The 25,378-nt window shown below is 48.6% G+C and overlaps 2 protein-coding genes across 3 annotated transcripts in view; one reads left to right on the top strand and one right to left on the bottom strand.

Annotated features, from left to right (window-relative positions):
• The first annotated feature begins 88 nt into the window (after nucleotides 1-88).
• On the top strand, nucleotides 89-20,428 carry LOC123575940 (platelet-derived growth factor receptor-like protein). 2 transcript variants are annotated; one of them, XM_045436996.1, is made up of 5 exons: nucleotides 89-404; nucleotides 17,407-17,749; nucleotides 18,521-18,672; nucleotides 18,921-19,214; nucleotides 19,669-20,428. In XM_045436996.1, exons 2-5 carry the CDS (start codon nucleotides 17,547-17,549, stop codon nucleotides 19,815-19,817), a joined length of 798 nt encoding a protein of 265 aa, XP_045292952.1. In that variant the 5' UTR covers nucleotides 89-404; nucleotides 17,407-17,546; the 3' UTR covers nucleotides 19,818-20,428. The 2 variants fall into 2 exon arrangements, with proteins under 2 accessions (XP_045292952.1, XP_045292942.1); XM_045436986.1 differs by lacking the exon at nucleotides 89-404 and adding an exon at nucleotides 11,378-11,547.
• Nucleotides 20,429-20,967: 539 nt separating this feature from the next.
• CCDC69 (coiled-coil domain containing 69) overlaps nucleotides 20,968-25,378 on the bottom strand; it is a 36,257-nt gene continuing 31,846 nt past the window's right edge. The window contains exons 9-10 of the mRNA XM_045448384.1: nucleotides 24,863-24,960; nucleotides 20,968-24,119 (exon numbers count right to left, since the gene is read on the bottom strand). Of these exons, the coding sequence (XP_045304340.1) occupies nucleotides 23,942-24,119; nucleotides 24,863-24,960 (276 nt within the window). The 3' untranslated portion in view covers nucleotides 20,968-23,941. The remainder of the gene's footprint in view (nucleotides 24,120-24,862; nucleotides 24,961-25,378) is intronic.

Genomic DNA, 25,378 nt, shown 5'->3' with positions numbered 1-25,378 from the left:
CGCCTCCTCTCCCCCAGCCCCACCCCCCAAGTTCATTCGCTCCTGGAATCTTAGAATGTCACCAGCCCCGAGCGGCCCAGCCCCACAGCCCGGAGAACCTACGTCAGTGCTCAGACCCCCGCAAAGACCTAGAGAAAGTAGGGGGATTTGGCCAAGGCTACTCAAGGCCAGAAGTCAGGGCTTCTGATTCCCTGAGCTGGATATTTCTCCCCTAAATTCCTACTACTTGCCAAAACTTTGCTGAGAAACCGAACATTGAGACTTGACAAAATTGAGGCCATGCACTTTATCTGCTTGGTCAGATTACATTTCTAAGTAGCCCCATCATACCCGTGACATTACTTACCCACTTTTCGGAGGAGAGCCCAGAGACGTCCAGGTCTTTGACCAACGTGGCACAGCCGGTAAGTTGTGGAGTTGGGATTTGAACCTGGCCACAGAGACTCTGGAGGGACATTTATTAGAGCTTGACTCTGGGGAGTGCATAATTCACAGGAAAGGCAAAAAGACCAGCTGTTAAAATCCAGGGCTGTGTGGAAAATTCTAGAACATAAAAAACAATAAACTGTTTGAGAATACAGAGGAAATTGAGAATGTTGTTCCCCCAGGATATTTGTAAAGACTTCCTGGAGGAGGTGGTCCTACAATAAAGTTCAGTAGTATCTCCCATTCCCCACACATCTGCCTCTGTGGGGCGCCTGGGTAGCTCAGTCAGTTATGTGTCACACTTCAGCTCCGGTCATGATCCCACAGTTCGTGGGTTCGAGCCCCATGTTGAGAGCTCAGAGTCTGGAGCCTGCTTCGGATTCTGTGTCTCCCTCTCTCTCTGCTCCTCTCCTGCTCACACTCTGTCTCTCTCTCAAAAATACATGAACATTAAAAAATATTTTTTAAAAAGAAAAAAAAGTTCTGCTTGGGTGAAAAGATGGACAGATGGCAACCCTGGGCTCCCCACTCACCTGCTGAGTTTGCATGGACAAGACATGTAACTGCTTTAAAAATCAATTTGTTCATCCAAAAGATAGGGATGACCAAAAGCTTTTTCCAATGGTTGTCCTCAATCTGTCACCAGTTCAGAGTCCTCTAAGAATTCTACAAGGAGACCTGGATGGAAAGTATGTCCTTCCATCTATTTGTAGGCGCCAAGGGCAGGCTGCTCCAAGATGGGTCACTGTGGCATAAAGATTATTTTAAGTTAAAAGCAATCCATACCCAGCAGATTCAAGGAAAGCTCTTCACCTCCCCCTCAACTGCCTAAATTTACACTGGAAAGAGCCTGTACCAAGAAGAGACCTTTTAACAAGACATTCCAATTAGCCTAAGAAACTTATCTTCATAACAGGCTCATATAAGTGTTGCATAGCTTCAGTGCCTTTGGGATTTCCATGTTTATGTGGATTCCTTACGTATGAAACTAAATTCGATTTTTTCCCGTTAATCTGTCTCATGTCAATTTGATTCTTAGTCTAGCTAGAAGGATCTTGAAGGGCAGAGGATGTTTTTCCTCCCCAACATATTCGTTCCCCCAACAACATTTATTGAGTACCTGCTGCATGCCAGGTACTGAGCTGGGAGATGGAAGTGAGCAAATAGGAAGTGGGGGCCCTGACCTGTCCTCATGGAGCGTCCACTCTCACAGAAGACAAACAGGTCATTGTTACAAAGAAGTTTGGACACTTGTGATCTGTAAACTATAAAATACAATGCTGGCCCACAGCAGATGGACCCAACCTAGGCATCCAGGTGAGAGTGATGTTGACCAGAAAGATGAATAGAATCCAGTGGGGGACTAAGAAGAAATTAAAATAATTACCTTATAATGAGATCTGTTAAAAATAAAACCACAGGCCCAACATGGTGTCATTGAGGCTAAATTCACAAACCATGACTTGGGGATTAATACCTAATCCGTTTCAACTTCCCCCAGAAATGTAGGCTTTACCGGTCAGTCAGGAATTTTTCAATCAGTGCCAATGAATCTGCCACGGAGACCCCCCAAAGAAAGATGAGATGATCTACAGGATAGGACCCCTTGCTTTTCTCCCTAAGGAAAAGCCACCGTGCCTGGAACACCCCTTTTCTTTTGCTAATAACTTTCTTGCTCACCCTCCTTCTATAAAAACCTTCCATTTTGTACAACTCTTCCAGGCTCCCCTCTGCCTCCTACGTGGGACATTGCCCAATTCATGAATTATTTAATGAAGCCAACTGGATCTTCAAATATACCTGGCTGGATTTTGTTTTTGTTTTAACAGATCTTCTAGTAGATGAGGCAATACCTTCTTAGACAGATTATAAAGGGGCTGGCCCCAGGGTGGAGGTTGGGGTTCCTCAAGCATCATAAATAGTATCTGCCATTCACTGAGCATTTTCGGTGAGCCAGGCAGTGTTGTAAGGGCTTTACTTGTGATGTTACATTTCATCTCCCCAATTCATTAGAAAATCCTCATTCAGCACCTGCTATGGGCCAAGTACTATTTTCAGAGCTTTATCAGCAAACAAAATGAAGATCTCTGCCCTCCTGGCCTCTGTGTTCCAGCAGAGGGGAGACAGATACGCGATAAGCAGACATGACAGTATCTTAGTGGGTGACAAGTGCTGTGGACAAAAAGAAGGAAAAGCAGGTGAAGGTTCCCAGGATAACAGGAAGTTGCAGTATTCTGTAGGGTATTCGGCAGGGGCCAAACAGCGTGAATGACAGCGACAGCGTGGAAGAGGTAAGGAAGGTAGCCAAGCTGTAGGAAGAGTGTCTTCGGGCAGAGGAAACAGCTGGAGCAAGTGCTTGGAGGCAACAGTAGGCCTGGAATGTTCCAGGAACAGCAAGGAGGCCAGTGTGGCTGGAGTAGAGGGAGGGGGAGGGGGAGTATCAGGAGAGCAGAGATAAGGAGGGACCCGATGAAATGGGGGTGAGGAGGGGGCTTGTGGGCCCTTGTGAGGACTTCACCTTTTACTCTGAGGCATTTGGGGAGCTGTTGCAGGGTGTGGAACAGAGGAGGGACAGGACGTTTATTTTCTTCTTTCTTCGGAGGTAAAATTCACATAACATAAAATCAGCCATTTTAAAGGGAACCATTTCGTGACATTTAGTACCTTCACATTGTTGTGCAACCACCCGCTCTGCGTAGTTTCAAGCCGGTTTCATCCCCCTAAAAGAAAACCCGTACCTGTTAAACAATCTCCAGTGTCCCCTCCCCCAACCCTTGGAAACCACCAGTTGGCTTTCTGCCTCTATGGATTTGCCTATTCTGAGTGGGTCATATAAACGGAATGGTATTATGTGTGGCCTTTAGTGTCTGGCTTCTTTCACTTAGCATAATTGTATTAGGGTTCTCCAGAGAAACAGAACCAACAGGGTATATAGAAATAGATATATATAGGAGGAGGTTTATTATAGGAATTGGCTCAGGCAGTTGTGGAAACTGACAAGTCCCATAAACTGCCGGCTGCAAACTGGAGAACCGGAAAAGCCAGTAGTGTGATTTAGTTAGAGTCTGCAGGCCTGAGAATGGGGGTGGGGTGGAGGGGTGGTCTGAGGACAGGAAAAGATAGACGTCCCAACCCAAGAAGAGAGCTGCGGGGCGCCTGGGTGGCTCAGTTGGTTCGGCATCCAACTCCTGATTTGGGCTCTGGTCATCTTCTCCCGGTTCCTGAGTTTGAGCCCTGCATCAGGCTCTGGGCAAAGTACACAGAGCCTGCTTGGGGTGCTCTCTGCCCCTCCTCTGCTCTCTCTCTCTCTCTCTTTCCCAAAAATAAATAAACTTAAGAGAGAGAGAGAGCTGCATTTGCCTTTTCTTTGCCATTTGTCATTTGTTCCATTCAGCCCTTGATGGACTGCATGATGCCCGACCAGACCACATTGGTGAGGGCAGTTCCTTACTCAGTATACTGCACCAAATGCTAATCTCTCAGTGACTCATTTGCTAACCATCACAGACACACCCAGAAGTGATGTTTTATCAGCTCTCCGGGCATCGCTTAGCCCAGTCAAGTTGACATGTAAAACTCACCATCACAATAATGGCCTCGAGGTTCCTAAATGCTGCAACATGTAGCCCCACTTCATTCTTTTTATGGCTGAATAGTATTTTATTGTGTGAATATATCACACTTTGCTTATCCTTTCATCAGCTGATGGGCATTTAGCTTTTTTCCTCTTTTCGGCCATTGTGAGTAGTGCTGCTATAAACATTTGTGTACCAACCCTTGTTTGAGTACTTGTTTTTAGCCCTCTTATGTATTTACTAAGAGTGGAATTGCTAGTCCGTATGATAATTCTATATTTAACTGTTTGAGGAAGCGCTGAGCTGTTTCCACAGAAGCTGCACCGCTTTATATCCCCACCAGCAATGCACAAGCATTTTCCATGTCCTTGACAACCCTCGTTATTTTCTGGTTTTTATTTTTTGTTTAATGCCGTCCTGGTCAGTGTGAAATGGTATCTTGTGGTTTTATTTTCTCTTTTTGTAACTGAAGTGTAGCTGAGTTGTTGTTTTTTTCCTTCTTTTTTTTGGTATCTCGTGATTTTGATTTGCATTTCTCTAATGACTAATGATGCTGAACATCTTTTTGTGTGCTGATTGGCCATTTGTACACACATCCTCTTTGAAGAGATGTCTATTCATGTCCTTCGTCCATTTTAATTTTTTTTTCCTTTGTCTTTAAATTGGGTTGTCTTTTGCTGGTCAGTTGTAAGAGCTCTTTATATGTTCTGGAGTTGATATATTTCTGTGTCAAGGATACTGAATACTAATGGGGGGCAAGAGTAAGCACTGGGGATCTGTTAGGAGGCTTTTGTAGTAATCCGAGTGAGAGATGCTAGTGGCTCAGCCAAAATGGCATAGAGTTGGTGAGAAGTGGTTAGAGACTGGATATATTTCAAGGTGGAGTTAACATGATTTCCTGAAGGATTGAATATATGGTGACAGAAAAAAAGAGTCAGGAATGACTTCAAGGATCTTGGCCTGAGCCACTGGAAGGATGGAGTTACTCTGAACTCTGATGAACAAAATTGAAGGAGGAGAAATTTGGAGAGTGAAAGTGGGAAAAAAGATCGACTTCAAGTCCGTGACCAGTTTCGTAAGATTTCTATTAGACATCCAAGAGGCGATGTCTAAGAGCCATTTGGATAGACAAATCTGGCATTCAAGAAAGAGGTCAGGCTGGGGATACAAATTTGAAAGTTACAGGCATATAAATACTGTTCAAGGCCAGAGAAAGCAATGAGCTCATCAAAGGGGAAGAGAACCAAGGGTCACTCCTACAGTAAGAATCAGAAAGAGGAGAAGGACCCAGGAGAAGGAGGCAAATATGGGAAGGAAACACACTGACATGACTTCATCTTTTTGGTTCTGTTCCAAGCCCCTTCCTACATGGAGTGGCCCTTCCAAAATGTTTGTGAGAGAGAAAGACAGTGTGGTGTGGAGATGTGGGCAGAACAATGCACTGGGATTTCAGACCGTCTTCCCCCTGTCTCTGGGCAGTAGTTTCTCTGATTTCAGGAGAAAAGTTCAAAATCTCTGGGCGGCCCTCTGGAGAGCTGCAAGTGGGTAGATACTGCCACCTGCTGGCAGATCCCAGTTCTGCCGGCCTCCATCAGGAGAGTGTGCCCAAAGATGGGTCTCACTTTTAAGTTTAGTTAAAGGAAGGAGTCCCGGGGCAGGGGGACTGTTCATATGAACACCAGAAAAACCCTCTTCCGCTACGAGAAAGGCCTATATCAGTGTCCGGTATTCCCCCGAAAGACTTGGGGATTGCCCCTCTGTGTGGGGAAGAACACAAGGACTTTCTAACCACTTGGCACAAAACAGATTATTTTTGGCTATAGGTCTCAGGGATGCGAGGACACTTAGTTTGGGGCAGAGGTCACTTAGCGGGTGGAGAGATAGAGAAATAGAGTGCAAACAAAAAATAGGCCTAAAAGTCACAGAATCACTTTTCTCATGATTTTTATTGTTTCTCTTGGAAAAATATTAGGCGTTCATTATAGATAGTTCATCAAAAGATAGATAGTTCATCAAAAGATGAAAATAATTTAAAGCCATAATCCTATAATCCAAAGACAGCCTACATCAACACTATGATTAATATCATTCTTTTATTACATAACAACATCAACAGCAATAATAATAATAATAGCAATATTTATGGATCACTTATGTGCCACTCATGTATACTTTCATTTGTAAAAACCTGGAACTTATTATGAATATTATTTTATCTCTGATATACCTTAATTTGTTATGAACAATATTTTATGTGATTAAATATTCTTCAAAACATTTAAAGTAACTATATTAAATTCCATTATGTGGTAATAGTATAAGTTATTTATCTAATCACCTGTTGTCAGACATTTAGGTTGATTCTAATTTTTCAGCATGGCTCCGAGATTGTTTCCTAAAACTTGAATTCCAGATAAAAGAGTAATGAATATTTTTTGAGGCTCCTCATCTTTCCAAATTGGCCTCCATTGAGGGAGATCCAGCCATGCTCTCACTCACAAGGTAGAAGAGACACCATTGAACCTTAGGATCCTTACATTTATTTCATAAGTCACAAAGCATATTTGCATGCATTATCTCTCCACCGTTGAGGTAGGCAGGGCAGGCCCCAGAAGCTCATCTAAGAGACGTGGAACCTGGGACCTAGGGAGGCTCCATCACTTAGCTGCCAAAACATAGCTATTTAGTGCCTGACCTCAGACGGGAACTAAGTTTCCCGATGTCATACTGTCGCTTGGATCCCATAAACAAACTCACTTCTTTTAGGCTTAACAGCACATTTAGGTCTTCAGAAGGCTTCTTTGACATGAGGGTGTGTTACAGATCTTCCGGGAAGTTGATCACCCCACAGCAAACTCAAGCCAAGAGAGTACTTTTACTCCTAAAGGCAAAGTTACAGGAAAGCTGGGGTCACTGGGAAGAAGCTTGAAAACAGCTGTAATTAGAAAAAAACCTGTGTAGTACTGTGCATTAGAGCACAGTCTTTAAATTAAAACGCAAATAAGCAAAAACGCCCTAGGGTTCTGTTTCTACCGCGTTCTAGCTGAGTGACCATTAACCATTTTTATTCCCCCTGAGATTCTGTTTTCTTAATTATAATATGTGGGTACTATAAAATATATACTTCACAAGTTTGGTGTTGGATATAAATCACTTAGCAGCAATTAGCACATAGTAATGAGACAGTAAATGTAAACATTGTTGCTATTATTATTATTATTATTATTATTTACTAAATGTATGGAGTCCTAATCTATTAATAATAAGAAGTGAGCGTTCTGGCTGGCTTCTATGACTGCACTCTTTAGTTTTGTTGTGTTACTATCTGTACGATAGGAGAGAGAAGGTGATGCAAGTAAATTATCTCTTAAGATTCCCTTTGTTCTTGGGGCGCCTGGGTGGCTCCGTCGGATAAGCGTGTGACTTCAGCTCAGGTCATGATCTCACGGTTCGTGGGTTTGAGTCCCGTGTCGGGCTCTGTGCTGACAGCTCAGAGCCTCGATCCTGCTTCTGATTCTGTGTCTCCCTCCCTCTCTCTCTCTCTGCCTCTCTCCTGCTCATACTCTCTCTCTCTCTCAAAAAGAAATAAACATTAAAAAAAAATTGAAAAAAAAAAAAAAGATTCCCTTTGTTCTTCTATGTGAAGATTCTGAGTCTTTAACATTGAATTCTAAGGTTCCATTTACTGTTGAAGAATCTGTAAGTATTTGTTTCAGGATTCTGTGAGGTTAAGATTCTGTGACTCTGAGATTCTCTTTCTAGGATTCCAAGATCCCGTGACTCACTCAAAATTCTATTGAAACATTCCATTTCCATGGAATGAAGGCTCTTCTTGTAAGCCTGGAAGCTTACTAATAGAAGCTCATTATTCTTGTGGATTTTCCTTAAAATAGCACTTCTTCAGAAATTCCTTCCTAATCCTTTCTCCAGAGCACTTTTCTATTTATTTATTTATTTATTTATTTATTTTTATTTGGTTATTTTAGAGAGAGAGAACACGAGCAGGGGAGGGGCAGAGGGAGAGATGGTGCAATGATCTTAAGCAGGCTCCGTGCTCAGCTCAGAACCCTAAGCAGGGCTCGATCCCACCACCCTGGGATCATGACCTGAGCCAAAATCGAGAGTCAGATGCACAGTCAAGGTTCAGCCAACTGAACCACCCAGGCACCCCCTCCAGTGCACTTTATACACCCTCCCCATTATCTCTCCTAGGATCCTACTTTCCCATCACAACACTGTCCTAACTGGTGGTTAGATCATTATTTGTGTGATTTTGGCTAATATCTGTCTCCATTGCTTGGTAAAGTAGATTCTCAGTAAATATTTGATGGATGAAACAGATGAATGAATGAATAAATACTGCAGTTCAGAGCTTCTGTGAGTACCAATTCCCCAAGGCCTACTATTCCAGAATCTCCCCACCTCCCATCCCCAGCCCACCGGTGGGCTGACACCCACGAAGGGAATGACTTTTCTAATTCTGTGATGTTGTCTGGCATGTTTGCACAGTGCCCCCTCTGCTCCCCACTCCTCTTCATTTGCCCCTTTGGGCCCTTGGGTTAAAGAGAAGGCTGTCTCTGCTTCTGAAACCAGGCTGGAGCAGCTCATTTATTCATTCAGCAGGTGTTTGTCTAGTGCCCACAAAGTACCAGGCACTGTGCTAGGGGACTGGAATAAGGGCTGAGCAATATAGACCTGGTCCCAGCTTTCACAGAGCTCTCGCCCTACAGAGTGGGAGCCAGACATTCATGACGCAATCACACAAATTCCCATAAATAACAACCTGTGTTAAGTGCTGTGGAACAGAGGGGAACGGGGTGCTCCAAGAGAGTCTGGTAGCCAGCAGTCCAAACCCAGGACGTTGGGTTCCAGTCCGCCATGGGTGTTCTCTAGGGCCTTGGGCTGGGCTGCACGGACACTCTGTGAAATCTCTCCCCTGGGGAACAATCAGTGAGAACTTGGGTTCAAAGTGGTGGTGCCCTGCCCTGCTCCCAGCACCTCCCTTGAGAGCACTCTGCCCACGTGGCTGGAAGCTACACCATCACTTCTCAGAGCCCTTCCACTCCTTGAAGGACTTGGTCACCAAAAAGAGGAGGTTAAGGCTCTGCGAGGCCAGAGCTCTAAGTGTCCAACACCTTCCTTAAACGGATGGGGAAACTGAGGCCCAAAGAGAAGAGGCTGATCAAGGTCATACAGCAAGTGGCAAGGTGAGAATGGGGCCCCAAGCGCCCGGGCTCTCCATTCTCTGCTGCTTCCCACCCATCACACTACCTTCCAAGAATGCCCATTGAGTTTGTACAGAGGGAATCCTGTTTCAACCAGAAGCCAGGAGGCTTTCCACCTGCTTACAACCAGTAATTAGCAGGTACACAAAACTTCAGCAAGAGGCTTACGCCTACATTTGGAGGGACTTGCCTGGTGGTGTTTACTTAGTCACAAACATGGATGAGTGAACATGGATGAGTGAGAGTACATCCCGTCACGTGCCTGCGTTGCATACCATTCTTTCATTTTTTTTTTTTAAGTTTATTTTTGAGACAGAGAGAGACAAAGCATGAACGGGGGAGGGTCAGAGAGGGGAGACACAGAATCGGAAACAGGCTCCAGGCTCTGAGCTGTCACACAGAGCCCGACGCAGGGCTCGAACTCACGGACCGCGAGATCATGACCTGAGCTGAAGTTGGCCGCTTAACCAACTGAGCCACCCAGGCGCCCCACCATTTTTTCATTTAACAAGCATTTTCTTCAAGGAAATGTAGCTATTTGAGCCTTGAAGGGCTAGTTCTTGCTCTTTGTAGCATTGTTTCCAATAGCAAAAATGGAACCAGGTTACATGTCCTCTCCTAAGGGAATAATAAACAATAGAGCCAAGCCATAGAATATTATGTAGCGGTTTAAAAAGTATAAAGGTAGGTCCATATAGGGGGCCACGGAACATTGTTGAGTTGAGAAAAAAGCAAGTTTAAGAAAACTATTTGCCGTGTAAAACCATCTACAGAAAAACAAATTCACAAAACAATCCTTTGTTTCCCTGTGGATACACATATGCTTATGTCAATGCAGAAAAAGATCTAGAACACTCACCCAAGCGGTAACCCCTGAGGAAAGCGGGGGGGGGGGGGTGTGGGGGGGGAGAAGTGGGAAGGAGGGTCAAAGGGAACTTAAGCTTCACGTGGAATATTTTTTTTTTTTTAACGTTTATTTATTTTTGGGACAGAGAGAGACAGAGCATGGACGGGGGAGGGGCAGAGAGAGAGGGAGACACAGAATCGGAAACAGGCTCCAGGCTCTGAGCCATCAGCCCAGAGCCTGACGCGGGGCTCGAACTCACGGACCACGAGATCGTGACCTGGCTGAAGTCGGACGCTTAACCGACTGCGCCACCCAGGTGCCCCGGAATATTTTTTGAGAATGAATCTTATTTACATCTTATTTAGTTCAGAAAATTTTTTTTAATGTTTATTAATTTTTGAGAGAGAGAGAGAGAGAGAGAGAGAGGCAGAGTGTGAGCCGGGGAGGGGCAGAGAGATAAGGAGACACAGAATCTGAAGCAGGCTCCAGGCTCTGAGCTGTCAGCACAGAGCCTGACGCGGGGCTCGAACCCACGGACCGTGAGATCATGACCTGAGCCGAAGTCGGATGCATAACCGACTAAGCCATCCAGACGCCCCCAGGAAATTATTTTTTATAAATACCAACCTTTAGAGCAAGAGTTGACCAACGTCTCTGTACAGGGCCACGCGTCTCTGTACACAACTGGGTGGTGGTGTAAAAGCAGCCTCAGACAGTACGTACCGGAGTGAGTGTGGCCGTTTTTCAATACTGCTTGATTCACGGACACTGAAATTTGACTTTTATATCATTTCCGTATATCGCCAAATATGGATTTTTAGCCATTTAAAAATGAGAAGTGCCTACTTTGGCTGTGTGTACACTTGCAACTGGGACTCGTGAAGGTTCCATATGTGTATTTTTTTCAATGTGAAGCCATTCTTTGCTCAAGGCTGTGGAGAAGTGGGCTGCAGCCCACGGCTTTGGTCCTGCCAGCCCCTGCTTTAGGTCTGGTTCAGGCCTCACCCCCTCCTTGCCACACTCACCTGCTGTGTCCTCAAGTAGTCCTGTCCTTCAGGCCCAGTCATGACCCTTCTGTGACCTTCAGCGGCCCCTCCGGCTGCCTCCCAGCTCTCCCCGGCTGCCCTTGAGGACACTCCCCTCCTGGCTGCACAATTGTTTTTTTCCTGAGCAGGGCTCTGAATAGCTCCATTCACCTTGGCGGGGGGAACCCAGAGAAAGGAATTTTGTTTGGAGTCCTAGAGAAGCCAGGACACTTTGATTTACCATTGAAATCAGTCCCCCTCGCTTATCCCCCCACCCCCCCCCCCACCGCCCCCATCCCTCGTCCCTGGCCACTTCCCTGCTCACACGGCCCCAGCAGTCTCTCTCCTGCAGTCTCTGTGCCACATCACCTTGGCTCTAGTTCTCTGCACAATGGTCTCCCGAGCCTGCTGCTGGCTGTCCTGGTGCCTGGTCATCTGTGTCATTTCAGGTATGGACATCAATCTCGAATCTTTTTATTCCCCGGGGGGTCCTGAGACCCCCCTCCTTGTCTCTGCCTTTCCCAGGAGTACCCTGTTCACAGCATGGTGGGGACAGGGACAGTGAGCACTGGAACCCCTAAGCTCAGCATATCCATGGACTGTCTGTGCTGCCTCGGCAGGGTCTCCTCTCTGAGCTCAGCTCCCTCATCTGCACAATGACAAGGATTGACTGCGTGATCTTGCAAACCCCTTCCACACCCCTGTGTGTTACATGACCTAAGGTACGGGAAACAATCTGCACAGCTCCCGGGTGCCCGCTACTTTTCAGCTCAGATCGTTGTCATCACCCCCAGGTCCCGAGATGAGACTTGACATCTTCACGACTTTTCCTGGGTGACTTGTTGGCTTGGCAAACCCAGAAGCTGCAAAGCTAAGGATGTCTTGATGGCTCCCAGAGAGCCACTTCCCCCACAGCCCAGCGGTGCTCATGCTGGGAGGTGGAGCCTCTCCTGAGGAAGATGTGTTTGCGGCACCCTCCCGGAGGTCCTTTGGGGCCCTGATTCTGCCAGCACAGCCCCAGCTGGGGGGGGGGGGGCACTCTAACCCAGCCCATGGTTGGATTTCAACTCCAGATCATCCAGATCAAATAGGATGCCAGACACAGAACCCAGAGATACCTCCAGCCAGCTGCTCTAATGACAGCCTATCAATGAGGGCGATCAGAGAACCAGCAGGTACTCCACACCCTCTCTTATCCTGGCCTCTGATTGGCTTGCTTCTGCTTCCTGGCAGGACTCTATCTATGGAAGTCTGGCTTTGAAAGCCTTGGCTTTACATTTGCATTTGAATAAGTTTACTATTTGTGGTAGGCAGAAAAACAGCCTCCCGAGGTGTCTCCGTCCTTATCCCCAGAACCTTACAAGGCAAAGAGGCATTAAGGCTGGAAATGGAATCAAGGTTGGTAATCAACTGACCTTAATGTAGGGAAGTGGTCCTGATTATCCATTCATTCAGGTGGCCCAATGTAATCCCAAGGGGCGCCTGGGTGGCTCAGTCAGTTAAGCGTCCGACTTCGGCTCAGGTCACGATCTCACAGTTCGTGAGTTCGAGCCCCTCATCGGGCTCTGTGCTGACAGCTCAGAGCCTGGAGCCTGCTTCACATTCTGTGTCTCCCTCTCTCTCTGCCCCTTCCCTGCTCATGCTGTGTCTCTCTCTGTCTCAAAAATAAATAAACATTAAAAAAAAAAAAAAAAGCCTCCTTGAAAGTACAGGAGGGACTCAGAGGAAGAGGCAGGGCCACGGAGGTGCTGGCTCGAGGAAGATTCCATCCAATAGTGCTGGCTTTGAAGATGGATAAATGGGGCCATAAGCCAAGGAATCTGGGCAGCCTCTAGAAGCCAGAAAAGGCAAGGAAACAGATTTTCTAAGAGTCTGCAGGACTGCCTCCTGCAGACACCTTGATTTTAGCCAGCGAGACCCACTTTAGACTTCTGACCTTCAGAATCGTAAGACGATAGATAAATTGATGGTTTTTTTTTTTTTTTAATGTTTATTTATTTTTGAGACAGAGACAGACAGAGCATGAACAGGGGAGGGTCAGAGAGAGAAGGAGGCACAGAATCTGAAACAGGCTCCAGGCTCCGAGCTGTCAGCACAGAGCCCGACGTGGGGCTCGAACTCACGGAGTGTGAGATCATGACCTGAGCTGAAGTTGGCCGTTTAACCGACTGAGCCACCCAGGCGCCCCCCCTTTTTTTTTTTTTTTTTGATGGGTTTTTTTTTTTTAATGTTTATTTATTTTTGAGAGAGAGAGATCAGGCTAGGAGAGAGACAGACAGACAGACAGACAGAGGATCCGAAGTGGGTTCTGTGCTGACAGCAGACCGCCTGATGCAGGGCTCGAACTCACAAACCATGAGATCATGATCTGAGCTGAAGTCTGAGGCTTAACCAACTGAGGCCACCCAGTCTGAGGCCACCCAGGTGCCCCTAAATTTGTGCTGTTTTAAACTACTAAGTCTGTGGTAATTTGTTACAGGGACAATAGGAAATGATACACTATTCTTGACAACAGCAATTTATTGAGCTTCTGTTATAAGCCAGGCACTGCACTCAGTGTTTCACATATATAATCTCATTTAATATGATAACAGTCCTGCAAGGCAGGTGTTTTTGTTCCCATTTCCTAAATGAAGACAATGGGGCTCAGAGAAATTATATGACTTGGCCAAGGTCACACAGCTAGCTTGTAGTAGAGCAAAGATTCAAAGCCTAGCTCTAAACCACTGGCTCTAAAGTCCATCTTCTATGAACTCACCCAGGCTCCCCACCCCTTGTCTGGAGTGGCCTAGATAACTCCTTAGAGAATCTTTGTTTTAGATGCCAGACTGCAGTCTTCTAGGTCACCTCATTAATATACTGAGCCTAGCTGTTCTCTCTGAGGCTTAGTTTCTCAACCTGTAAAAAGGGGATGATAATGCTTGCTGGGGACACTTTTTGGGCTATAGCAAGGATTAAACCAGACAGTGACTTGGAAAAATTGTCTGTGAACTAACTGCTCTCCCGTGTAAGAAATTCAGAATAAACCTACTGCCAAACTAGCACAACTTCCCCAAACCATTGCAGTACTCTATCCCTCCAGGGCCAGGCAAGGCCCCCAGGATAGATGTCCCCACCAGGGAGACCTTTTACATCATTGTGAAATAATAGAGAATAAATATATTGATCTCCGCCCCTAGTTCCTGGCACAGGACTCCTAAAGCCTTTGCAATTTCCTAAGTGGTAAGAACACTAGGAACATGTTTTGTTCTAATATTTGCCCTTGACCCTGGTTCCTGACACAGAGTTCCTAAATCTCTTCCTAAATCTGGGTGATAGGAGTGGCTTTTGTTCTAATGAGGTGACTGCCGGTGGACTCCTGGAGAGCTTCAGGGTGGGGGCTGGACACCAGAAAGATCTAGCCATGAATAGAAGCTTGGAACTTTCAGGGCCACCTTGCATCCCCCAGAAGGGGGAGAGAGAGGGTCTGGAAACTGAGGTGATGATGGATCGTGCCTCTGTGATGGAGCCTCCATAAAAACCCCCAAAGGGTGGGGTTTGGAGAGCCTCCGGGTTGCTGAACACGTGGAGGTTCTGGGAGACTGGTGCACTGGGAGGGGCCATGGAAGCTCCACGCCTCCTCCCGCACCCCTTGTCCTACGAACCCCTTCCACCTGGATGTTCATCTCTACCCTTTGTCATCCCCTTGTATAATAAACCAGTAAACATAAGTGTTCCCTGAGTTCTGTGAACCATTGTAGCAAATTATCAAACCCCCAAGGGGGTCGTGGGCACCCTGACTTATAGCTGGTTGGCCAGAAGCACGAGTGACAACCTGGGACTCGAGATTGGCATCTGAAGTGGGGGAAAGGGCAGTCTTGGGGACCTTAAGCTGGGGGGTCTGATGCTCTTTCCAGGCAAATAGTGTTAGACCTGACTTAAGTTGTGCAATACCCAGATGGTGTCTCGGAGAACTGCTTGGTGTGGAAACCCCCTCCCCCAATCTGGTGTCAGAAGTCTTATGAGTGTGGTAGTTGTGTGAGCGTAAATGACACACACACAAGAGATGTGTAGTTTTTTCTTAACAGTTGTGAAAAACAGAGGACTCAGGTTTAAATGTGGTGGTTTGGTTTCTTTCTTTATCTTGTCTTGTTTTTACCCATGGGTACCTGTGTGTGTTGATGATGGTGGTTTGGGGCCATTAAAAAAAAAAAAAAAGACAATCGCTAAACTCCATTGGGATCTTGTCTGTTGCTGCTGTCCAAACATTATATCCGCCGCTTGCCCCTGTCCCCTGCTCCCCCATGATGGATGGGGTAGCCTGAGGCTTTTGGAACTGGTGAAATAACCCATCATGTGGGAGTTTTTTTAAGTTTATTTATTTATTTTGAGAGAAAGAGAGAGAGAGAGAGAGAGAGAGAGAGAGAGAGAGAGAGCACGAGCGGGTAAGTAGACTCTGAACTGTCAGCACAGAGCCTGATGCGGGGCTCAAACTCACAAACTGTGGGATCACGACCTGAGCGGAAATCAAGAGTTGGACGCTTACCCGGCTGAGCCGCCCAGGCACCCCTGACCGTGATGGTTTAAGAAGAGGTGTGTGATGTGTGTCAGACTGGAAGCAAGAAGACCGGTTGGGATCCTACATCAGCAGACTAGATGAGATCTGACCAGGATTTGGACAGCATGGTGACAGCAGTGGGCACGACGAGAGATTGTGTCTGGGAACTATCAGGATGGAGAGTAAAGAGCCTCAGAACTTGGTACGAATTGCACAGCCCTCTCTGTGTGAAGAGATGGTTGGGCGCTGGGGTAGTAGGCAGGCACAGGACATGACTGCTTCCTCTTCCACAGGGAAGAAAAGTTAGATCAGTGGTAAGAGCTGAAGATAGTGGGTCTGAAAGGTCTTTTTAGCAGGGACAGCCATTCAGCCCTAAGATATGCTGCCGGGGGTGCCTGGGTGGCTCAGTCGGTCAAGCGTTCGTTCGATTTCAGCTCAGGTCATGGTCTCGCGGTGCGTGAGTTCGCGCCCCGCGTCGGACTCTGTGCTGACAGCTCAGAGCCTGGAATCTGCTTCAGATTCTGTGTCTCCCCCTCTCTCTGCCCCTCCCCTGCTCATGCTCTGTCTCTGTCTCTCAATAATAAATAAATGTTAAGGGGGAGTGGGAGGGAGGGGAAAGTGGGTGATGGGCATTGAGGAGGGCACCTGTTGGGATGAGCACTGGGTGCTGTATGGAAACCAATTTGACAATAAATTTCATATTAAAAAAAAATTTTTTTAAAAAGATATGCTGCCGGTGAAGCTACCATGGGTTCTGGAGCCAGACTGACCTGGGTCAGAGTTACAGGTCTCCCACTCCTTGGCACAGTACCGGGGGAAAGTGAGCTTCTGTGAGCCCCAAAGTCCTCATCTGTAAAATGAGAATAATACTTTGCATTCATTAAGAGGATGAAATAAAAAAAATATATATATAGACAGGGACAGGTACTATCCCAGAAACACTGCAGGCACCATCAGTGGTAGCTCTGGAGTGGTCTACATAACTCCCTAGGGAATCTTTGTTTTTCGATGCCAGACTGCATTTATTTATTTATTATTTAATAATGCTAACTACTGAGCTCCCCATCAGTAGACATACCTAAGTGCAGATTAAGTGACCTCTTTTGGAGCATGCTCTAGAAGGGTTTGAAATATTGGTGGCCACTTAGATAAGAAAGTGTGTGAGCTCCTCTCCATGGCCCCCCCCCCCCCGACTCCCCGCAGTTCCATTTCGAAGGAACTCATTCTAAGGAAGCAATCTGATCAAAGGTGTGTAAGATGATTATTGCAGAACTATTTTGGCTGAGAATGCAGAAAACCCCAAATGCCCAACAATGAAGAAATGAATCATCATACATCCCTACCATGAAATACCAAGCAAATTGTTTGGAATATTTTAGTATACATGTTTATTGACATGGAATGGTAATCACAACATATTACTAAGTGAAAATGGAGGTTATTAAAAATATGTGTTATCCCGTTCCATTTTATTTTTTGACCATTTCTTCGAAATATGTGCATTAAAAATGGAAAATTGGAAAAATATGCTTTAAATACTCATGGTGGTTATCTCTGGATGGTAAGTTTTGGGGCAAATTTAACCCTGTTTCTCAGGTTTGTCTGTATTTTATCATTTTTCTCTAAAGAGTGAGGATTACCTTTGTAGTAGTAATAAGCATAAAGGGTAACAGAGCTCTGAGGTTCTATCAACTGCTGGGGTGAGGAGAGGACCCCATTTGCGATGAACAGTGAAGGCTGGTGACCCCAAACCCACCCTGTCTCTCCACAGCTGAAGTCCAGGAGCATGGCAGAACTCCCAAGGCTCAGAAAAAGAGAGCCTTCAAAGCAGCCAGCCCTGGAGACGTGAAGCCCCCAGGAGCCCCAGGTGGGAAAAAACCCAAAGCAGACCTCAGCCAGAAGACCCTGCAGATGAAGACTCCCACAGAGGCTGCAGCCCCAAGCCTCCCAGCCTCCTCCATTCTGACCCTGGTGTTAGGGAGGGGCCGCTTCCAGAAGGTGGGGGACTCTCTCAGCCTGCGGGCTGGGGATCCCCTGGAGCTTCGCTGCCGGGGCAAGGTGGTTCACTGGAGGGTGCCTGTATACCTAGAAGAGGAGGGCAAGGAACGCCTGAGGTATGCCATGGAGTAGCTCCTCTGACTACAGGCATCTGAAAGAAACAGTGAGATGGGCTCACGAGACCCACCAGTTGTGGAGTGGTTTAACAGAATGAGAGCCATGGCTTCCCACAATCCGGGATGTCAATTCTGGGGGCAGCAAATGGTGCCTGCAGGGAGAAAGGTGGCAGTAGTACGGGGGACAGGCTGTCTGACCTATCTGTGCCGGAATGTTGGGCTGAGACGCCCTTATGTCAGGGACGCCGTCATAGGGGAGGCAGAAATGAAGGCAGAGTTGACCCCACCAGCATCGCTCACCCCAGGTCCAGAAGAAAATCAGGCAGAGGCTGGGACATAAAAGGGTTCAGGAGATTTGTCCACCTTTTCTCAATTCAGCCTCTTAGGGTGAGATTTCCTGGAACCCTGCCTCCTTTAGGGGGTAGAGTCGCTTAGAGGGCATTTACTGGCCTGAAGAGCGAGACACAGGGAAGGAGCCAAGGACAACAAAGGAGTTTGGGGGATGCCGTTTGCGATGCCATTTGCGACGCAAGGACAAGGTCTGTGAGGGGTAGATGGACCAATCAGAAGATCTGCATGAGGCCAGAGAGACAGGCGAGCAATCAGCAAACCCTTACAGCCTAAGTGGGGAAGGGAGAAGACTGAGTGGGCCATGTGATGAAAGGTGGGGAGGGGGACTCTCAGACGACTCCACGCTGCTCGCTAGGTGTCCCAGGCCATCCCCGTCTCCTGCCTGCCTCACCCTGGCCCAGCCCCACACCTGTCTTTCAGAATCAAGCGCTTCAGCCGTCACAGCCAGCTGCAGCTGGTCAACTCCACGGGCGCGGACACGGGGGAATACAGCTGCTGGGCTCAGCACTGCCAGGATGGTGAGGGCGCAGAAGGCGAGGCCTGCAAGGGAACGACCTTCATCTTCTTCACAGGTGCCCTGGAGTCAGGTCTCCAAGAACGTCAGTCAAAATGACAAAGCTGGAACTAGCAGGCTGGTCTTCAGCTGTCAGTCTTAGAAGCCCTTACCAGAGAGGAAAAAGCACCCTAGGGCAGGAATGGGCAGGGAAAGAGGCATTTTAAGTCCCCGAGACGGACCTCATGTTCATGGGCGGTGGTAGAGCGTCAGGAAACAACTAATCTGTGCCAAGCTCATTCGTCTTTCTCCCTCCTTCCTTCCCAGACCCAGAGGAGCTCTTTGTCCCCACCGAGGATTATTATAAGGTGGTGCAGTTGCACAGCCATCAACCAGTCCTGCTTCCCTGCCAGGTGACCAACCCTCTGGCCCACGTGACACTGCATCGCGAGTTCCCTCCGGAGGAAGTCCCAGTGGATGGGATAGACATCTCCTTTGACGTGAAGAAGGGCTTCACCATCCACCGGCCCCGAGCTTCCTTGGCTGGAGCCCTCTTCTGCTTGGCCAGCCTGGGTGGCTTGAGACAAATCTCTACCAAGTACATGCTGATCTACATCAAGTGTGCGTGGGCCTAGGGATGGGGTGGGCGGGGCAAGGGAGGATATGGGGAGAGACACCTCTTAGGGACTTCAGATTTGAGTTCTGTGGATCATGGAACGCTGAACAACCAACCAGCTTTCAAGAACACCCCACGTAGTCAACCATCTTGTCCAGACAGGCAGCCAGTCAGCCAGCCATTGATCGACACTGCATCAGTGCAGGCTTTCTGTCCATCCACTCATTCTCAATCATGTCACACTATTCCATCCATCCAGCTGCCCTCAAGCCAACCATTCCATTCATCCATCCTCCATTAGATCACCGGTTCCATCATCTACCCATCCCCTATCAATTCAAGCACCCCAACCATTCCCCTCTGGGACCTTACTCATTCCACCCATTCATTTCATTCAATGGTTCCAACAATCAGTTCAACATGTTTGTTCCCATTTCTCTCCCATCTTCTCCATGGCAGACCCATCATCCTCCCCCAAACCCACCATCCAAGCTTCAGCAACATCAGTCCAACTGGGAGAGAACTTCAGTGTGACCTGCACGGCTCTGGGTGAGCCAGACATTGCTGTGGACTTTATCTGGGAATATCCAGGGCAGAAGGTAAGCTGAGGGTAAGAGGAGGCTGTGTGTGTGTGTGTGTGTGTGTGTGTGTGTGCATGTGTGTGCGTGCGCTGACGGTGTGTTGGGCAGGAGCATGGGAGTGAGGAATTAGGAGGAGGGTCAGGAGCGATCATGACAGAGTGGAACCACTGCTTGACTGAGATTCAGAGGAACCTGACACTGCTTCTCTGCGTGACCTTGGGCAAGTCACTTCCCTTTCCTGGGCCACAGTTTCCTCATTTGTTAAATAGAGCTACTTCTCAGGCTACTGTATAAAATTCGTTCCTTTGTTAATTTATCCAACAATTATGGAGCACCCACCACAGGCCAGACACTGTGCTAAGTGCTGAGACCACAAGGATGAGGCGAAAAGAGATATGGCTTCTGCTGTCTGCAAGCTTACAGTGGCAAATGAACACGGTCATCAAGAGAATACTAAGGGCTACCCTGAGGATACGACAGGACGGATGCGATAGCACCTTAAGATAGAGTCAAGGAGTCTTCTCTGAGGTGACATTTGAGTTGAGACCAGACTGGCCCAAATCTCATGAGAACAGAGCCGAGGCAAGTGCTCAGTCCCTGTGGCCAGTGTGTGTATAATAAGAGATGAACAAAATACATTAGCAACTGTCTCCTGGGCATCTGCCGTGGGCCAGACCTTCCTAAGGGGTTGTTGGAGAGGTGATCGTGATGTTCCTTCCTCTCAGAGAACTTAGCCCCACAGCCCGCAAACATCTGGAGAGCACCTGGGTCAAAAAGCAGATCCACCAGCACTGAAAACTTCAGGAATTCTTAAAAAGCCTTCCTGGAAGAGTGGGATTTGACATGAGCCTCGGAGGGTGGGCTGGACCCAGCAAAGACAAGGTGAAGGTGAGCTCCCCAGAGGCCTTAGGAGGGAACGAATGGGGGATAATCCTCCCGTTTGTCAAAAATGAAAACTGAGACCCAGCAAGAGGTAAAGAACACACTCATGGTTGGGAGACATGGCTTCGCTGTGCTAGCATGTTCAAGGAACAAACATGTTCCTTGGAATGGTAGCATACCAGAAAGTCCAGCCCCAACCTCCCAAAACAGTGCTTTTAGGAAAACACTGCCTCTTATAACCATCGTCTGCCTCGGAGATTCAAAACTCACATGCACATGTGACAGACTCAGTGGCCGGAGTCTCCCCAGTTTAATTTTACTTGACTCAGTGTTTCTCAAACAATTTTCATAATAGAACCCACCTCCCCTTCTCTGGGGAGGCAGCACCCATTAACAACCCCACAAAACCAGAGTGCTGCAAAACCCACACCGCGGGGTGCTGCTCCCAGCCAAGTCACTTCCTGTGTCTCCTTGAGTAGGAGAGGAGACCCCAGCTTCTCCCCAGGGACTTGAGAAGCCCACATTTCCCACAAAGAACCTGGCCTTTCAGGTGCTCTGATGTATGTGTGTGACCTTGGGCGAGTCACTCTCCCTTTCCCTGAAGGGACACAGTACCTCTTACTTGCCTGCTGGTGCCTAAGTCAGAGATGACACCTGGGGTAGCTGATGGACAGTTATGTTTTGTCCCTGCAGCTGGGCCGACCCCCCTACGTCAGCAAGTGGGCCAGTGTCGTTCGCCAAGAGGGCCAGGTACAGCAGGAGGCAGGGAGTACCCTGCATGTGGAAGAGGCCCGGGCTGGGGACTCTGGCATCTACACCTGCAGGGCTACCAACCTTCAGGGCACGGGGACTGCCACCACCCGCGTCCGTGTAACCAGAAGCTCTCATGTGTCCCCTGCCCCTTCCTAGCTCTGTCCCTGGCTGCAGGCATCCTGGTGTGGAGCAGTGGGCAGAAACAGGGGTATGTAACTGTGTGAACCTTGGTGTTGTTATGCCAAGCCGTTGTCCCCTGCAGAGCAGAAAGAGCCTTTGCACTGACCCCTGAGACTCTGCCCACCCATGACCTCTTCTAATGGCCAGCCATCACTCCAACATCGGGCCCCACTCCAAGGCTGGGCAAAACTAGGGCCAGTGGGGTACCAGAAGTCCAGGAGGGAGTACAGAGTCACTGATGAGTCACCCAAGCCCAGACCATACTCCTCAATGATTCCTGCCACTGGCAAAGGTCCTCAGAGAGGAGCCACCTCCTCCCCGTTCCAGGAAAACACAGGGGCCAGATAAACACAATACCATTGTTTCCACGGCTTGTCTGCCCCAGTGTGAGGCCATGACGGCAGTTTATCTCCTTGCATCCACCATAGGTTACTTGAGGGAAACCCTGCTCCCCATGACTTGCCCCTTCTCCAGCCCGGCCCCTCTCAATTAAAACCATGCTCTCTAAAGTGCATTCTGCAGCCTGAAGTGCTTAGGCTGGGGTAGAAAATTGGTCGCAGGAGTTTAGAAAATGCTGGACACTGCTTCCTTCTTGGAAATTTGTAGTGCACATTACCATATTAAAGGTTCTGAGAAGCCCTGCACTTTGCAGATCTGTTTAACTGGACTGAATCTAGAGTTTCTCAAATTACTTGGCCATCGATTCTTTTCTTGGTCATGCCTATTAATGTGCAATGAATGAGTGTATCCCAGACAAGCTTTTGGAAAAGTTGCATGAAGAACTATGTGTGCACTTCTCTCCAGAGCTGTTCCCAAGGCTCCCAGATAGATAACTTGTTTTCCTATGGCTGGAGAAACAGCTCAGCACTCCTCTAGCCCTATTAGGGGAGAAATGGAGAAACAGTCTCATCTGAACTCCCAGAACTACACATGGCAAAGACCAGACCATATCCAGGGGAATAAAGAAGGCAGTCTGGGATCTGGGATGATGGAGGAAACCTCCGTTCTACTGGATTGTCTTTTCTTCCTTGCTGGCCTGGGGCCTGGGGCTATTGCTGAGGGATCTCAGGCAAGGCCCTCTGGCTCCTGTGATCTGTTTGCTCTGCTGCTGAAGAGGGATAAGAACCGGCTTCAAGGATCTTAGGCAGATGAGAGGAGGGAAGTGTAGCTGAGAGCACTGAGTTAAAATGCTCTGTGCAGGGGAGGGGTTATCATGATGGCATCCAGATGACCTGAAGCTTCCTGAGAAGAACAGTAAACCCACGGACGGTCTGGGCTGGACAGGCATGCTGAGGTTGGTTACTCTAGCTGCCCCTCTGCACGGATGGGGAAGCTGAGGGCCACATTCCGGGGTCCTGGCGCCTGGCATTAGGGGTGGTAGAAGGAGTCAAGATAGGGAGGAGTAAGAGAGGGACCGGAAGTGAGGGGGGCAGGTAGAGGTCAGAGGAGAAAGACTAAGTCACACATCTGATCCTTACGGAGCCTGGGGAGAAAAACAAGCACAACACGCGAAGAGCTGGATGACAGAGGAGGTCCTAGTCCTTGTTTTGGGGGCCCCACTCCCCACTTTGGTTTCCTTGTCGGCATAGGGATGAGGTCCCAGCTCTGCGTGTACCCGGGTGTCACTGAGACTGAGGGACCAGGAGGGCTGAGGAGTTGCTCTGGCTTAACCCCTGGGCTGAGCAAGACTCCGGGACGGGGAGCAGTCGCCTGCCCCACACCATACCCAGCCCCAGCCCCAAGGGCCTCCCGTGACCCCCTTACCAGCGGCCTGCCTTTCCCTGTTGATTCCCAGGGTGTGGGCCACTTCCTTCCCGGTCCCCCAGCCCCTGGTCTGAGCCTCGCACCGTCCTAGAATGGGGCACTGTAGTGACTCAAGTATCATTCGCTGGGTTCCCCTGGCTGTTTTAGAGGAGAGGTAACCTGAGGCTGAGGGAGGGCCCGACCAGAGGTGGGAACATCTCAGGGAGCGGGGGGAGCTGACAAGTCAGGACCAGTGGGTTGTCACTCCTTCGTCAGATGGCCTCAGTGGCACTGGCTGCCCCTGGGAAAAGCTCGGGACTTCCCTGATTTGGACGGAGAGAACTGGGAGGGATGGAAGGACTCCTCTTTGCTTGTTTCCTGGGCCAACTCAGGGGAAGGTGCTTCTGGGGCCTCAAAGCCCAGTGGGTGATCCTGCACGGCCCAAGCCCTCAGGGCTCCCTGGGCTCGCACCCTGGCTGCCCATCTCGCTCCTGCCCTCCGCCCCTCCTGGGCATGGAACGAGAGGCCCCCGCTGTCTTCTCTGGTAAATCCTCAAGAGGGCGCTGTGACCTCGGGCGTCCTGGCCCTGCGTCCTAGCTGGCGAGGAAGGAGACCTCGGTGGGGGTGACTGAGGCCAGAGGGAAGGCGGGGGAGGCATCGGCCCCGAGGACCCGGTACAGCAGCTCCTCCTTCTCCTGCTGGAGCTGTCGCCTCAACTGGCACTCCTTCTCCAGGGCCTCGCGGGCGAGAAGCAGGTCCTCAGAGAGCTGCCTGTGGATGGAGATGGGCCGACGTCGCCAGGGGGAAGCAGCCCGACAGCGGCCGCACAGACCAACCCATTCCTCTGGGAGGCCTTCCTCGGATGGGCCGCCAGCCCGCTCCAGGGCCCCCACCGCCCTGTTGTCCTGTCCTCTGCCTGTGTGCAGGAGGCCATTCATTCGATTGGCTGACAGTGGAGCCCGGCCCTCCCAGGCAGACAGCTCCGGGTTCAGATCCGCCCCACTAGTTAGCTGTGTAACCTTGGACAAGTTATTGACTCTTGACAAATTTCAGCGTCCTCATGGGTACAATGGGACTGATCATAGGAGGACCCAGCTCTTCGAGTAATTATGACGATTAGGTGAGACCATATGTAAAGTATTCAACGAATTATGTCTGACCCATGAGGCAGGCTCTCATTTACTAAGCCTTTTGAACGAGTTCATTCATTCATGTTCATTCATTCATTCATTAGGTCACCTCAGCTAGAAATTTCCTGTCCTCTCTTCCTGTATTGGGCTTTGCCGTGGAGCCTGCTCAGCCAGGATGGGGACAGATACCAGTCAGGGCACTGAGACAGGTTTCTAGGCAGAGCTGGGTCCCTTGGGATTCTTGACTCCCATTTTCTTGACATTCCCCAGAAAGGCCTGGGCCTACCTGCCAATCCATTCCCCAGGCTTCTCAGAGACCCTCCTAAGTAGAGATTTTGGCCAAAAGGGTGGGGGTGGGAGGAGAGGAGGCAGGGAGGCAGCTACCTTGACATAACCATCTGGTTGCGGCCCCGGACATGGAGCTCCTCATTCTCCTGCTGCAAAGTGGTGATTTTTTCCTCCAACATCAGATTTTTTTCTTTCTGCAACACATCAGAAGGAGCTCAGAAAGCCACCCGACTCACATGGCACAGTGTGTTTTGTCACCTCCTCTTATCTGTGGTCACTGAAAACACCGACTCATTCTGGACTAGATGTTACATTTCGTGAGGCAATGAGATTACTTAAAAAAATGTATGTAACTAAGGAGGGGACACAGGGTTGCCAACTTTCGATTTTGCCACATGAGATGTAGGAAAAGAACACAGCCACTCCCACGTAACATTTCCATCAGTTCATAAGAGAATGGATATTTTTGGTTCTCCCAAAGTCAGAAGGATATAATCTATATAAATAAAATTACGTGTGTCTGTTATACTATTCCACAAGCGTGGTTGAACAGAATTCCCAGGGACTCTCTGAGACGGGCCTGATTAGAATGTAGGCTGTGTGGTACACGCG

The sequence above is a fragment of the Leopardus geoffroyi genome, chromosome A1 (assembly GCF_018350155.1).
Source record: "Leopardus geoffroyi isolate Oge1 chromosome A1, O.geoffroyi_Oge1_pat1.0, whole genome shotgun sequence".
In the NCBI taxonomy this organism is placed as follows: Eukaryota; Metazoa; Chordata; class Mammalia; order Carnivora; family Felidae; genus Leopardus; species Leopardus geoffroyi.
This window is presented reverse-complemented; position numbering and strand designations above follow the sequence as displayed.